At 42.8% G+C, this 16711-nt stretch overlaps 1 protein-coding gene across 1 annotated transcript; it reads left to right on the top strand.

Moving 5' to 3' along the window:
- Nucleotides 1–5165: 5165 nt before the first annotated feature.
- On the top strand, nt 5166–10727 carry LOC128334254 (meprin A subunit alpha-like). Its single transcript, XM_053270815.1, is given in 6 exon segments — nt 5166–5340; nt 6620–6841; nt 7315–7461; nt 8642–8807; nt 8839–8888; nt 10540–10727. Coding segments are annotated over 6 exon segments (936 nt in total). The 5' UTR covers nt 5166–5177.
- The last annotated feature ends 5984 nt before the right edge of the window (nt 10728–16711 follow it).

Genomic DNA, 16711 nt, shown 5'->3' with positions numbered 1-16711 from the left:
CTGCTTTGCAGGATCGGGGCCAGGAGTGAGTCAGCAGTTCCTGCCTGTCAGCTGAGCAGAGGGGCTATCTCTGGCCCTATATAGGAGCCTCTTCGGGGAACAGCGAGGGCCAGGCCTCTTGGCCCAGGTATCTGTATGTGGGGGGCTTCTGTTTTAATTAGTCCTGGGTGAGGATCTTTTAGAATGTGTCTGGGTTTACCTGGAGATTGGGAGACAGGGTGTGTGTCCACTGACTGTGGGGAGGCAATTCTGGGGGTGGTGGGAAACAGAGGAAGTAACATTGGCAAGTCAGTGGGCCATTAGAGAGGAAGGGAAAATAGAAATTTACTAGCTGTTTCCCCTTCCAGCTGTCCTGCCAGGAATTTGACCTTGGAGAGCAGTCCCAGCCACCCTTGTAACCTCACCTTGCTCCTCTGTAATGCCAGGTTGGTCCAGAACAAATCAGAAACCATCCATGATTTGATTCTGGATGAAGGTACCAACCTGGTATGTATTACTGAGACCTGGTTGGGGGAGGCTGGGGGCCCAGTGTGGTCCCAGCTTCTCCCTCCACGCTACTCTGTTGAGGAGCGAGTGAGGGACTGTGGGTGGTGCGGTGGAGTAGCTGTGGTCTATAAGAATAACTACAAGAATAATATCTCCCTTACCAGGATCCCTGTTAGAGTGTCTGGGAAAGACTGGGGCTTCTGTTGGTGTACCGATTGCCCCGCTGTTCAACAGAGTCCCTAGCTGAGCTGGCGGATTTGATCTCGCGTTTGGTGTTGGAATCCACCAGGCTTGTGGTGCTGGGGGAATTCAATGTTCATTTCGGGACCAATTTGTCCGGGGCGGCTCAGGAGTTCATAGCGGCCATGACGAATATGGGCCTATCTCAAGTGGTCTCAGGACTGACACACATTGCAGGTCACGTGCTTGATTTGGTCTTTCACTCTGATCAGGGTGGTGTTCCATGGGTGGGGACGCCTGTGATTTCCCCATTGTCATGGACAGACCACCATCTGGTTAAGGCTGGACTCACTGTCACACCCCACATTCGCAGGGGCGAGGGACCTATTAGGATGGTCTGCCCGAGAAGGTTATTGGATCCCATAGGATTTCAAGATGCCTTGGAGGGATTTAGTGTTGGCTCTGCCAGCAATCCTGTTGATGCCCTGGTGGAGAATTGGAACAGCAAAGTCACCGGGGCAGTAGACATGATCGCTCCTAAGTGTTGTCTTTGACCCACTTCAAAGCTGGCCCCTTGGTATATAGAAGAACTACCTTCAGCCCTTCAGGGGGCTGAAGCGGGGAGGTAGATGACTAGAACACAGGTGGAGAAAGACTCAGCTTGAATCCGACAGATTGCAACATAGAGCTCATTTGAAAACCTTTGCACGCCCCTAAGTCTGGCTCTGTCTTCATCCACTTCCTTAAGCACAGAGAAATCAAGGAGCAGCATTACAGGGTTTTGTTTTTTCCTTTGGATGAGAGAGCACAGGTGACTTGTGTTGTCTTTGTGGTATTTGTTTTGTTTAAAAATAAACAAGTGGAACATAGGCAAATGAGCACTCCTGCAGCAGGCAGCAAATCCAGTAATCCTGCAACAGAGAGACACTCTGTATTCCAAGGGAGTTCATGTTCAGCTACCTCACATTTCTCTCTCTCCCTGTCTCTTTCCCCCCCACTTCAAAACTGCCCAAAAGGCTCCAGATGGTTTCAATGTCCCTCCCACTAGTTGAAGCATTTCAGCTTCCAAACTCTGATGGTTTTGGGGTGGCTGGAAAGAGATTCCTAACTATCAAGGAGCAATAACAATCAGCCACACAGCAAAAACATAAAGAGAGAATATTCCTTGATGGACTAAAAATCCAACGGTGCCCTGTAGTTATACATCCAGAAACACTAGGAATTTCAGGCAATGGAAAAATGTGTCCACCTCATTAATCATTTTGTCACTTTGAAATACATCTTACCTGTGTAAATGACTTAACATTGCAGCCCTAGTGTATCTGCTGATGTCTTTGCTATACCCAGATCTTTCATAGCTTTATACATTAAAAGACTAGTACAAAATCATATAGCTCTTCAAACTGCTGTATGATGTCTAAATCAGTGCTCCAAACACAGTTCTTGTTCATAAGCTAAGCAAAGCATACAGAATTAGTGCATTGCTCGGTTCATTCCTCAAGGTTACAATGGCATATCTTCACGGCTTTCAGTGGAGCTAATCTAAATTTATCCTAGTGAGAGAAAGACAGAGCTTGCATCTGAACAAAGATTTTCAGGTTTTCATACTATAGCATTTATGGCAATCCTTTAACAATATCGCCCCCTGCACTTAGCAAAATACAAAAGCTTGTGCAACTCATTTTTTAGTTTTGTGTTGCCCCAAACTGATATGAAAGAATCCACCGAAGGACACCAATGTATAAAAGAGACAGCAACAAAGGTAGCAAAGCTATTTCTATAAAAATTGCTTGACAATATCATCAGCGTAGCTAGAAAGGCAGCAACATGGTTGATGAGGAGGAATAGTATAATTTTCACTGCCTGGACGTGGGCAGCAGCGCTAGGGCTCCTGGAGCTGACTGATGCAGTTCGCATTTTCTGACTGTGCCTCCAGAGAGAAAAGATTAACAGAAAGGCAGAAGTAATGCATAAACCGAAAGCTGCAGAAGATCCAAGGCTCACCAAAATAAGCACGTGTAATTGAATCTTTGATGGATAGACTGAATTCTCGGTTTTATTTTTGAAGAAATTGGAGATCTCCCCGTTATCCACTGTTGTCAAGTTCACACATATATAAGGCAGGGTATTTGCCAAAGACAAAATCACAGAACCTAGGAGCCACGTAGGTACCAGTCCTGAAATCCTTAGTTTGAAATAGATGAAGAAGGGGTGACTGAAGTCTGTGATCTTCAAACAATAGAAGCTGCACAAGCAAGCTGTGAGCCAGAGGTTCCAAAACAGAAAGAACCAAATGACAGACATAGTTGCTTTGAAGATATGCAGATTTTGAGTAATCTGAGGATGGAATCTTAACAGTAGATTCCAAAGTATCGCAGAGCACCCAAAACATATCCTGCTTATACATTGTAAAGTCAAGATCCTGTCAATAGGGCTCAGACGTTTCTTTTGGATCCAGTCCCTGCAATTGACCACTAGTATGAATGCATCTGTCCATAGTCTTCCCAAACTTGCAGTGATTACAACCAGCAGGGAAGCTGTATTCCATACAGAGGAGCTGTCCATTGTTGAATTATGCCCAGAGCTCCTTCCCTTGCCTCAGGTTCTTTAAAATGCTCCTTCAGAACAAAGTATGCTATGGGGAAAGCATCTTTCCTCTGTAGCCCTTCCTAACAGGATACCAGTTCATGACAACCATATCAGAGGAGGAGGGAGCTGGGCAACAGGCCTATTCTGTTTTACTGCAGTGTGGTGCATATGGAAAACACTGCTTTGTATATTTTCCAAAAAAGCCGAACCTGTTTTGTTACCAGTTATTTTGCTGTATTGTTCATGCAAATACGTTCTATATTTGGTTACGGAATACTGAAGTTATTTTCTGAACCTCTCGGCAAACAATGCTCAGATCTTTTTGAAAGAATCTCGAATTTCTTGCCATAGTTACCATTTCCTGATCCCCCCAGTGTGGATGAAGTGGATCTAAGTAATCTGAACAGGTCCAATACACTTTCTATGGCCACTATAGAATCAGGGCTGATTACAGGTTTTAGAGCATCCTTGGCAATTCCCCCCCCCCCCGCCCTCCTGCTGCATCGGCATCCTCCTACCTGGGACTTTTACACACAGCAGACTTTACTGCAAGTTTACTGGGACCCTTTCCTGTGAACTCAAAGTTGTCCCAAAAAGCTGACACAAATAGTGCATTATTTAAATATAAAATTGGATTTAAAATGGGCTACACTCTAACGTGCAGTGAGAAACTCGAATTGTGTGTGAACTGTTCCCCGATAACTGTCAGGGACTTTGGGGTAAATCTGGCCGATATGTGAAGACACCTCCTCCATTCCAGAGGAGATGCAAGTTAAAGGGCATTAAAAGCCCTGTGTGAAAAACATCCCTGGTGGGCTCCAGAAAGATGCCCTATCGTCATTACATAAAGGCTATAGGCACAGGAGACATCTTAGGGACCTCCTGAAGCTTCATTTTGAATATGCACATATGCACACATGTACACACACACACACACACACACACACACACACACACACAGTGCCAAGCCTGTCCCAGGCCTTGAGAGCTTAGAGGCCCAAAGGTGCTGCTTCATTCCTGAACACTCTAGGCTAATCCTCCATTTGAGAACCTTAAGGCTCAGAAATGTAAAACGTATAACTACACAAATAAAATTTGGAATGGGTGAAATCTTATTACTGTAAGTAACACCTCTTCCTCATCTTATTTTCCTCTGAGTTCTGAAGTGATTTATTTGTGGGAGATGGAGTTCCAGTGCATCGACTAGGCTATCCTCCTAAAGACCACTAGGAGCTTGGGGAGTAGAGGTAGTTAGTGAGGGTCTCCTTACCTGTCCCTGTTTGCCTATATTCTATGACCCCTGATTTGACTCCTCAGGTGCTTCCTGTAGTGAGTCAGTCCTCTTCCTTTCTTCGTAGAGAGAAAATGGAAACATCTCTCTCTCTCTCTCCCTAACTATTCATCATGTAGCTGATAGATAGAATAGGTATTTCCTATCTCAAATGTACTTCACTAATAAATCCACCTAGTATTTAGATTGTTCAACAATCTCCATGCATATTCTTTACGTACCCAAATCTATGCTCTACTCTGTACCTGTAGTGGATAGCTTCTCTTGTTGGCACTCTGCTAAATAGTTACAAAGCCCAACATGATTAATCTAGAAAAATGGCAGGTGTGGGTTCTTGATATTCTTTGGAGTAACAGCTGTTTAACAACTGCAACAGCACTTATAGACGAAGGATTCTGTGTTCATTCTCTTTGTATATTCATTCTCACACACACATTCACATATTGGTTTGGTAACAGATGCCGGAAAGGCTATTTCCTATGTTTAGTGGATGGATGGGAAATGCCTTTCCACCTTTGCTGTGATTTGATGCTTCCTCCCATTCCAAACTGATGCAAGGGGCGTTCTTGGCTCCATTTTAAATAAGCAGTACTGTTATCAGGTTTCATTGTCCAACAGATGCCGCTCTTACATGGGTGATTTTCAGACTGGCCAAGTTCTTTCCATTGGATTTGGTTGTGACTATAAAATTACAGTAGAGCATGAGATTCTGCATGCACTGGGGTTTTATCATGAACAATCATGGAGTGACAGGGACGATTATGTTAAGATTTGGTGGAATGAAATTATTGAAGGTAATGGTGAGAAGATGGGGAAGTCTTTGGGAGACTCCAGGTCCACATTCTTTTGACCCATTGTGGAAATCTGTCCATTTCACCGGAATGCTCAAATGGGATCAGAAAGTATTCACCATCTGGCTTCCTTCATAGTTTCTCTCCAAGGGCTCTACTTTCCTACTATGGACTTGACAGCAGGGTTTGAAATTTAGTATAAATCGCAGGTTGGTTAGATTAATTATGTTTGTAAGGGTTTGAACTTATGTTTTGATTTTTTATCATAGCAAGGGTAAATTTTATAGTTGTTGATTCACGAAGAAATGTGAGCGGAAAGTCCTCCCTTTTGTGTCTATTTTTAATGAATGATAATATTGTTATTGTTAAAATCAATAAAAATTGAATTTGCAAAAAAAAAAAAAAGTTTCTCTCCAAGGGCTCCGCTTCTTCCTGTCACTTCCTGAGCACAGTGCAGCAGCAACAGGACAGGAGAGAGCATGGCGGCAGCACACATAGGACAGCTCCATGTGCCTTTGTGCTCAAATTCTGCAAGGGCCCACCAAGGACAAGCAGATGTGCACGCACACAAATAGATCCAAAGCACCTGGTCCTGCTGCCGCCAACTTTCCCCCTTCCTGAGCGAGAGAAGCCAATTCATCTGTGAAGGAAAGGAGGGGTGGTTTTTCTTTCCTTCCAGCTGGGCCTCTATAGGAGACAGCAGAAATAGCCTTTAGGGATTTTTGTGATGGATGTGTGAGAGACAGGCAGGTAGGGTCACTTCCTATAGAGGGGAAGAGGTGAAGCAGGTTGACTGAAGTCCGCCTTTCTCCCACCGGAATGCAGTAGTGCCATGCAACTGGTGCAGCTCTGGCCACTGGCCAGAGCAGGAGAAAACAGTCTGGCAGCTGCATTCAGTGGCTTCCGTGGGGGAAGGAGCAACTCTGGGTCAGCTGTGCTTAAAAGTACATTCCCAAGGCCAACAGGTAAGCTCACAAATCTCTGTCCCAGGTACCAGACGCAGAATGGCACAGGACTTGTGGCAACACCATGCCAGGTGTTCTGATAATGAAAGGTATGTTAAAGATTTACCCTTGGGTAAGCCCCTCCTGGATTCTGCCAAGAAAACCACATGGCTCTGCGGTCACCGGGAGGTGACACTGACTCGACAACACAACCTTTCCTTTCCTTTTGGTGCCTGGAGCTGTGTTCTCAAGATAACAAGATTTCATTGGGACTGGAAAATCCGTATATGGTTGCATACAATGGGATCTATAATAATTTGATCTCCTATGATTTTTAGATCAGGAGCATAACTTCAACAAACATGATGATAGCTTCATGTCTGACCTAAACACCCCTTATGTATATGAATCCATCATGCATTATAGACCTTATTCATTCAACAAGAACAGTAGCATTCCGACAATTACGACTAAAATTCCAGAATTCAATGACGGAATTGGGGGAAGCCAGGATTTGAGCAGGATAGATCTACAAAGACTCAATCGTATGTACAACTGTGGTGAACTGTCACTCTGAACACTTTTCCAAAATGAGGGGATTAGTGGCAGGCAATAGGGGGACAAATAATTGGGGTCCAAGGAAGGTTTCTCAAGGAATGGTTACACAAATGGATCCTACATGGTGGTTGGGATCAGCCTCTTTAAAAAATAAATAAATTAGAGCATTGGCTATCTCCTAGACCAATCCACCAGTCAGCCTTGAGAGCATGACTTGTAAACTTGCTGATAATATTTTGAGTCGGCTCCATGGTTGTCATGGTGGCTGTAAAGTCCAGAACTGCCTCCCAAAGGTAACCTCAACATGGATCCTAGGATCGCCCAAAATAAACGTAGGAGTCCTAAATCCTGAATCCAGGACTACCTCCTCTGTCACTTCAGGCAGGGAAACGGTCAGGCAGCAGGATGCTTTGTATAGTTGGTTGGCAGATAAGATGTCTATTTTTCATATGGAATACGTCTGCATATCCTACAGCGTCTAGCCTTACCCTCCTTGACCAGTGCTCCTTTGAGTCCATTAATATCTGTGGCATGGTGTAGAATAGAAACGATGATGCTGACTGGGAGCATACGTTGACTACGCCGGTTGATACGGACCACACCTTGTTGGGCCGCTGTGCAGGTAGATTTAAAATAGTGACTGACAAGGAAAATTCAAGCAGAAATAAAGGGCACAGTCCAAGCAAATGTAAGCACCTATCAGTCCCACTGATTTCAATGGGAGGGATCAAAGCATATGCTTAAACCTCTTTCCCACTGGGGAAAAAAAGGGTTTCAAAATTCTGGATTGTACTCAAAACTGCTCAAAATGTCTCAGCGTGTAACCGCTATTAAACACCTTGGCTGAACTTGAGCCATCAGTCAGGACTGTGTTAGAGAAAAGAGTCAGAAGTTGCTTGCCATTATTTTTCTGTAACCACACAGTCTGATTCCATATGTAGAATCATTTGGCATTGCTGTAGACACGAAAAGGTTGGATTCATTACATTGGTTCATTAATGTAATATTTTAGTTCTATGGCTCTCCAGTCACCAGGAGTCGACACAGATTCGATGGCACAACCGTTCCTTTTCTTTTGGTGCCTGGAATTGTGGTCTCAAGATAACAAGATTTCATTGGGACTGGATTATCTGTATGTGGTTGCATACAATGGGATCTATAATAATTTGATTTCCTATGGTTCAAGACTGTGTTAGTGAAAAGAGTCAGAAGTTGCTTCCCGTTATTTTTCTGTAACCACACAGTCTGATTCCCTATGTAGAATCATTTGGCATTGCTGTCGACACGAAAGTGTTGGTTTCATTACGTTGGTTCATTACTTACCTGTAATATTGTAGTTCCAGGGTCAGCAACTAGTGTCCTCTCAGGTCAAATCTGCCTAAAGATGATTCCTATCTTCCCTACTGACAATGGACTTTGATGGCCTCTCTTATGCTGATCTGCCTCATAGCTTAGTGATAACTGCTACAAGTTTGGAGGAATGAACTTGAGAATTCATGTGACCGCTAAGAATTCACCTAGTCACCTGCTTCTCTACAGATCCCTGTGAATTATGTAAGCTTATCTGCATAGTTGCTGATGAAACATATATTCTCATTGCAGTTCATGGCTTATAGTCCCATCTGACTATGAGGCAACAGTAATGCAATAAAGGCCGACAGAGAGAACGAGGGAAGAGCAGTTCCACTCCCCCTCCCCCATTTTAGTGGTGCTTGTGTGGCACCATAGACTCCTATATGATAGTTGAAATGAGCAAGAGTCTTCTGATGTTAAGCAACCTTCTCCCTGTATCTGCTTTGTAGAGGGGGGATATTTTATTCACCTGGATTCCACAGTAGGGCATTCGGGTGAATTAGCCGTTTTGGAGTCCCGCATCTTCTACCCAAAGAGGAAAGAAAAGTGTCTACAGTTTTTTTACAAATTCGATGGCAGTCTACAAGATGCACTCATCATCTGGATTAAAAGCGATGATGGAACTGGGAATGTTTTTTTACAAATTCGATGGAACTGGGAATGTTAGGAAGACACTGAAACTGCAGACGATCTATGGTGAGCCTTAAAGTAATCTATAAATGACATTTATGCAGGAGACAAATAGAATCTATAATCATTAAGGATGTGCATGAATCGATCAAGGTCGAATTGGGTGTGATTCAATTATTCTACCCCATAATGAATCACCCTTAAAAAAAGGGGCCAGATTCGGGATAGAATAAAATCACTCCTGATGCAACCCGAATTGATTCAGGCACCATTTCCAGGCCTATTTTGCTTGAATACAATGCAGTATCTTCACAAGTCACCTGCTATACCATTTGTCTTAAAAACAAGCTAAAAGGAAGAAACAATAGGGTTTTTTAAAAAAAAAAATATTTTTATTAGTATTTTGTATTCCCCCCCCCCTTTTTTGTCTGTTATGATTTAATGTGTGTTGTGTTTTTATCTCATGCTTAAATGCCCATGACACTCCACCCGGAGTGTTATGGGGCAGCTAACAAATAAAGGTTTGTTTTTAAAAAAATATTAATATTAATATTAATAATAATATTATTTTGAGGCTGATTGTAGTATCGAATACTAATGGTTATGGAGTAACACATACTAGTGAAGGAATTAATTTTATTGCCTATGTGAAGGTATACATGGTATTGGTAGATAGATACTTTATTTATGGCCAATGGCCAAAACAAAACACAACACAAACAATAAATTCCAGCATCCATCATTGACTCAGTCATTAATTTTAGCATCAATCAATGAACTATGAATTCTAATTGCGATGTAACAAAATTTTGCTTCAACATGAGAGATGCAAAGTACACTATCTTCAAGCAAAAATTTCACCAGAAAATCATCTGATTGATGTTGAAACCTAGAAAGAAGTGGCAGAATCAAATGACATCTAAGGTTACTGTAGAATCTACAGCGTAATAAAATGTTCACCTGAACCACAAAGGCACAGGCGAGCCTCTAGGGGTAGATGTTGAAATCTCCCCATTAATACAGCTGAAGGAAAGGCATTAAAGCATGCTCTTGAAAAAGCCCAGCTGAACTTTCTGACAGTTATTACAGACAAATATGAAGCCGGAGAAAAAACCACCCTGGCCTTAAACTGACTGTAAAATGCCGGCAGACAAGCCAACTGGTTCTGACAAACTAATTTTTTTGCATTCACTTGGTCAGTTTCTAATAAAAATTCAGGATCTAGGCCAATACTGGAAAGTTTATCCGTAATTGTTACCAGCCAAATAGGCCAGGGTGTAGCTGAAAGAAAGAAACTCAGGCACAAGTCCCACTGGCTGGAGGTGAAGCTTCAGCCAGTAGAAAATAATCTGCAACCATGCCCTGGTCTCAATCCTCCACAACCCAGCCTCCTGTCATAGCACCACATTAGGGGTGCATCTAGGTATACCGAAAAGCGCTCTTAGAAAGCCCGACTGTACCCGCTCTAGGGGCATAAAACTATCAAAGGGGCCCAATTGAACTCCATACAGAAGTTGGAGGACAGTTTTAGCAAGGAACAATTAAATGGCGGCAGGAATATATCCTCCGCCCTGCGCATGGTGAAATCTCAGAATAGCTACCGTGCTTCGTTGAGCCAGATCAGAAACCATTCTAGCATGGGCGCGTTGCCTGTTGTTATATTGAAAAATCACAACAAGATATTGGTATAAATGAAGTTTTCTGTCTCCTTTTACAGCTGATGGAGAAAAACACTGGACATTAGCATCCATTTCCTTTAATAGCCAGGCCAAATTCTGCTATGTTTTTCATGGCATTTGAGGAGATCCATCCAACTCTACTGGTGGAATTGATATTGACGATATCAGCCTGACTGAGACACAGTGTCCCACTAGAAAGGGATTCCTAACTATCAAGGAGCAATAACATTCTTAACACTGGCCATTTGTTCACAGTTATCAAGAGAGCTGGAGGATGAGAATGATCTGCAAAAACATAAAGAGAGGATGTTCCTTGGTGGATTAAAATCTAATGGTGCCCTTCATACATCCTAAAAGACGGGGAATTTCAGGCAATGGAAAAATGTGTCCACTTCATTAATCATTTTGTCACTTTGAAATACATCATACCTGTGTAAATGACTAAACATTGCAGCCCTAGTGAATCTGCTGATGTCTTTGCTATACCCAGATCTTTCATAGCTTTATACATTAAAAGACTAGTACAAAATCATATAGCTCTTCAAACTGCTGTATGATGTCTAAATCAGTGCTCTAAACACAGTTCTTGCTCATAAGCTAAGCAAAGCATACAGAATTAGTGCATCGCTTGGTTCATTCCTCAAGGTTACAATGGCATATCTTCACAGCTTTCAGTGGAGCAACTCTAAATTTATCCTAGTGAAAGAAAGACAGAGCTTGCATCTGAACAAAGCTTCCAGTGGATTTCAGTGTATAGCATTTATGGCAATCCTTTAACAATATCGCCCCTTGCACTTAGCAAAATACAAAAGCTTGTGCAACTCATTTTTTAATTTTGTGTTGCCCCAAACTGATATGAAAGAATCCACCGAAGAACACCAATGTGTAAAAGAGACAGCAACAAAGGTAGCAATACCATTTCTATCAAAATTGCTTGACAATATCATCAGCGTAGCTAGAAAGGCAGCAACATGGTTGATGAGGAGGAATAGTATAATTTTCACTGCCTGGACGTGGGCAGCAGCGCTAGGGCTCCTGGAGCTGACTGATGCAGTTCGCATTTTCTGACTGTGCCTCCAGAGAGAAAAGATTAACAGAAAGGCAGAAGTAAGACATAAGCTGAAAGCTGCAGAAGATCCAAGGCCCACCAAAATAAGCACGTGTAATTGAATCTTTGACTGAATTCTTGGTTTTATTTTCGAAGAAATAGGAGATCTCCCCGTTATCCACTGTTGTCAAGTTCACACATATATAAGGCAGGGTATTTGCCAAAGACAAAATCACAGAACCTAGGAGCCACGTAGGTACCAGTCCGGAAATCCTTTGTTTGAAATGGATGAAGAAGTGGTGACTGAAGTCTATGATCTTCAAACAATAGAAGCTGCACAAGCAAGCTGTGAGCCAGAGGTTCCAAAACCGAAAGAACCAAATGACAGACATAGATGCTTTGAAGATATGCAGGTTTTTAGTAATCTGAGGATCAAATTTTGCCAGTAGATACCAGAATGTCCCAGAGCACCCAAAACATATTCTGCTTATACTTTGTAAGGTCAAGATCCTATCAATGGGGCTCAGACGTTTCTTTTGGATCCAGTCCCTGCAATTGACCACTAGTATGAATGCATCTGTCCATAGTCTTCCCAAACTTGCAGTGATTACAACCAGCATGGAAGCTGTATCCCATACAGAAGAGCTGCCCATTGTTGAATTATGCCCAGTGCTCCCTCCCATGCCTCAGGTTGTTTAGAAGGCTCTTTCAGGACAAAGTACGCTATGGGGAATGCATCTTTCCTCTGTAGCCCTTCCTAACAGGATACCAGTTCATGACAACCATATCAGAGGAGGAGGGAGCTGGGCCTGTTCTGTTTTACTGCAGTGTGGTGCATATGGAAAACACTGCTTTGTATATTTTCCTAAAAAGCCGAACCTTTTTTGTTACCAGTTATTTTGCTGTATTGTTCATGCAAATGTGTTCTATATTTGGTTACGGAATACTGAAGTCATTTTCTGAACCTCTCGGCAAACAATGCTCCAATCTTTTTGAAAGAATCTGGAATTTCTTGCCAGTATTTCCTGACTGATGTGATATTTTTAGTAGGAAGATCTAAGTTATCTGAATAGTGTTGGAAGTGAAGGAGTTTGTGCTGTCTCTTGTCTCAGTGACATAGGAGGACAAACTAGTGAGTCAGAGGGCCAGAGAGTCAAGACATGGGTCATCCCTTCTCTACTGCTCTGACACTATCCCTTTGGAATGTAGATTGCTAATCTTAGGAAGTTCCTTCCTTCCAGCCACTTCCTTCTTCTCTTCCTGTCCTTCTGCCTTGCAACATGCAAGCAAGCTCCTCTCCCTGCACCATGTGTGCAGAGAGGCAGAATCCATCTGCATCCAGCTAGCTTGCTAGATTAGAGATCCAAACTCCTCACTTTCCTATCTTGAATGGAGTTCTTTAATACATGCCATATATATTGATTTGAAACTATGATCTGGCTCCAAGTTACTTTACTCTCAGCATACACGCATGCCTAACTAAATCTGCTGTGTTGTGCCTCTGTGCACTCTGCTATAATGGAAAAGGGTTTCTCTACCAGAGAGAATTCCCAACATGTTATGGGAGCCCAGTATTTTGAGCTGCGTGTACTGCAACTAGAGAGTGAGTTTTGTTCCAGTAGATCCAGTGAGATCTAGCGTGGACACTTTGAATTGCTAATCTACAGCAACTGCCTTTTCTTGGAGCTCAGTGAGGATGGCTACTTACCTAGAGGGAAAGCTCACGCTGACTATCCTGAACCCAGACAATTACTTGGAATGGAAAACCATACTGACGCTTTCACTGAGAGCAGAAGGACTCCAAAAAGTAACTGAGGAAGGCCCCACCCACCCCCGCAGATGGAACTACAGCTGCTGAGAAGACTGCTAAAGAGACAAGGGTGCTCAAAGATGCTCAAGCTCTGATAGCTGCTTCTGTGAGTAAAAACTATCTTACTACTATATGTGATCTTGAGACCTCAAGGGAAATGCTAAGCAAGCTTGATTCCTTGCATATGAAAAAGGGGTGGGCGTACACTTTTAACTTGAGAAAGAAAATGCAGAATCTCCAGTATAAAGATGGGGACTGTTTTGCCACGCATGTAGCACTGCTGGAAGATTTTTTCTTTGAATTTAAAGCTGCAAGGGAGGAATTTACAGAAAGGCAGAAGCTGGAAGCTCTGTTCCTAAGCATGCCCCCCAGCTATAGCAATATAATCGGCCAATTGGAAGTCCACACCTCTCCAAGCTTTGAGAGAGCAGTGGAAACCATGTCTTCTGAAGCAAGCAGAAGGAAAGTTTTGAATTCTTGCTATGTAGGTGAATTGGCAAATAACTTTGCTCTTAAAGCAACAATTGGTCACTCCAGAGGATACCCAAGGTGGGGAGGGAATGCTGCAAGAGGAAACCACAGATTCGCATGGGCCCCTCACATTTGCATACAAAGAGCTCTGGCTTCATTGCCAAGGAAACTCAATCCAGAGAGAGAGTTCACATGCCCGCCAGCAGGGAGTCTGCTCCTGGAATGTATGGAATGTGGCCAACTGGGACTAATGCCTTTAGATGTTTTCTGTGTAACCAATTTGTACACAAGGTGGTGAACTGTCCCAAGAATCAGACAAGAAGAGTTGATTTTACTGAAAGAAATTTAAATAAGAACTTTAAGCATACAGATTCAAAGAAGAATTTCAATGTTTGCCTGATGCAAGACGATGAAAAGTTTATTTTAGACAGTGGTTCCTCAGTTCATATCTCAAAAAATTGGATTTCTATACTGAACTGTTTGATATTCCTGAAGAGACTGTTCATTTGGGCAATAATACTACAATTAAAGCAAAGAAGAAAGGTGAGGGAATTTTGTATTGCAAGTTATTGGATGGATTAATTAATGAGTTTTTTGTGAGAAATGTTTTGTATACCCCGGACTTCTCAAGCTCCTTGCTTTCAATATCCAAGCTAGAGAAACAAGGCTGTGAACTGTACATTAGAAATGGACAATGTATTGTTACCCAGAATGGAGAAGTTTGCCTTGTAGGCTCTGAATGCAAAGGTGCAGGAGCAACCTGTACCAAAGACAGACAGAGAAAGACCAGCCTGGTCCAAACCTGAGGCATGCCAGCCTAATGAAGTGAACCTTGCTAAGTCATGCCTGCATGAAAACTGCTTGCAACTGTGGCATAGATGCCTAGGACACAGGAGCTATGAGTCAATCCAGAACATGAAGGAAAAGGGGTTAGCTAATGGCATTGATTTTGTACCATGTGACATTATAACTAACTGTGTTTGTTGTCTTGAGTCCAAAGCAGTTAACAAGCCATCTCCTAAGCAGAGTGAAAGTAAGACCAGAAGACCCCTAGAGCTGATTCACAGCGATATATCTGGACCACTACCAGCAACCATAGGTAATCAAAAATATGTTCTAACAATAACAGATGATTTCTCACGATACACGTGTGTATTTCTACTAAAGGAGTAATCACAGACGCTGGAGAAATTAAAAGAATATGTGGCGATGGCAAGCAACAAATTTGGCTGGAAGCCAAAGATCCTGCGCACAGACAATGGAGGAGAATATATGTCCAGCACCACACGGCAGTTCCTGAGAGAACATGGAATCGTGCAGCAAACCATGGTAGCTTACTGCCTGTCCCAAAATGGAATCTCAGAAAGAAAGAACAGAAGTCTATTGGACATGGTAAGATGCATGCTTGCTGACATACACCTCCCACAGAAACACTGGAGAGAAGGCATCATGACTGCTACATACATACAAAACAGAATGCACACAAAGCCTATAGGAACAACACCATATGAACTTTGGCATGGTCATAAGCCGTCCATGATGCATTTGCGTGTCTTTGGAAGCATGGCTTACTCATACATCCCAAAGGGAAAAAGGACTAAGTTAGGGGCTAGGGCCACAAAAGGGATTTTTGTAGGCTACTCAGCGCAATCCAAAGGCTACAGAATTCTGGATCCTGACACCAACAAGATAACCATAAGCAGATCGGTGTATTTTGACGAGAATGAAAGAGGCACGTCTTCAAAGGGGGCCTACACCGAAGCAAGCAACCAGACCAAACACCCTGACGACTGGATTATGCTTCCTGATCTCAGTGGAATTGAGGAGGAGGAGACAGCCGATCCAGATCCAACCACACTCGACACAGAGACCCCCAGCGATCCACCAGACACAGATAATGGGAGAGACCACAGAGGGTGAGGTGAGGCGATCAATGCACTCAAATAGAGGTGTTCCAGCACCGAGACTATCCTACCTCGCAAGAATGGTGGAACAACCAGAACCTTCATCATGGGAGGAAATATCCCAGCTACCACAACCAGAAGCCCAGAAGTGGAAACAAGCTGCAATGGAAGAGCTTGAGGCTCTACAGAAAAACAAAACCTGGACTCTTACTAAGTTACCTCAAGGAAGGAAAGTTATAGGCTGCAAATGGGTTTTCAAACGCAAACATGATGCTGATGGTGAGATTCAGCACCACAAAGCCAGATTAGTAGCAAAAGGATATTCACAGAAATATGGAGAAAATTATGATGAAACCTTTGCACCAGTGGTTAAACATACCACAGTAAGGACTCTGTTAAGTATTGCTGCTAGCAAAGGAATGCATGTTGAACACCTAGACATGAAAACTGCATTCTTGCATGGCGAACTAGAAGAGGACATTTACATGCAACAGCCACCAGGTTTCTCAGAGAAAGGCAAAGAGGACTATGTATGCAAACTGCAAAAGAGCATTTATGGTTTTAAAAAGGCTGCCAGAGCATGGAACACAAAACTGAATGAATGCTGCTTCAAGCAAACTTCAAAGGAAGTGAAGCTGATCCCTGCCTGTACACCAAATTCAGAGATGGCAAATGGACTTACATTTTGGCGTATGTTGATGATTTGATTCTTGCCTATGAGAATCCAGATGACAGCAAGGAAATAATGCATCATCCAAACAGAGATGTGGAAGTCAAGCAAGTTGGCAACATTGCACACTACTTGGGCATTCAGGTACAAAGAGAAAGATGGAAGTTTCCTCATCAACCAAGAACAGGAAATTAAGGACTTGATAAACCTGCTCAGACTGGAAGATGCGAATCCTACACCAACTTCAATGCAAGTGAACTACATAAAGCAAGACCAAACTGAGCCACTATCTGACAACCATAGATAT

The sequence above is a fragment of the Hemicordylus capensis genome, chromosome 1 (assembly GCF_027244095.1).
Source record: "Hemicordylus capensis ecotype Gifberg chromosome 1, rHemCap1.1.pri, whole genome shotgun sequence".
Taxonomy (NCBI): domain Eukaryota; kingdom Metazoa; phylum Chordata; class Lepidosauria; order Squamata; family Cordylidae; genus Hemicordylus; species Hemicordylus capensis.
Note: the sequence above shows the minus strand (reverse complement) of the source record. Positions and strands in the feature narration are given on the sequence as shown.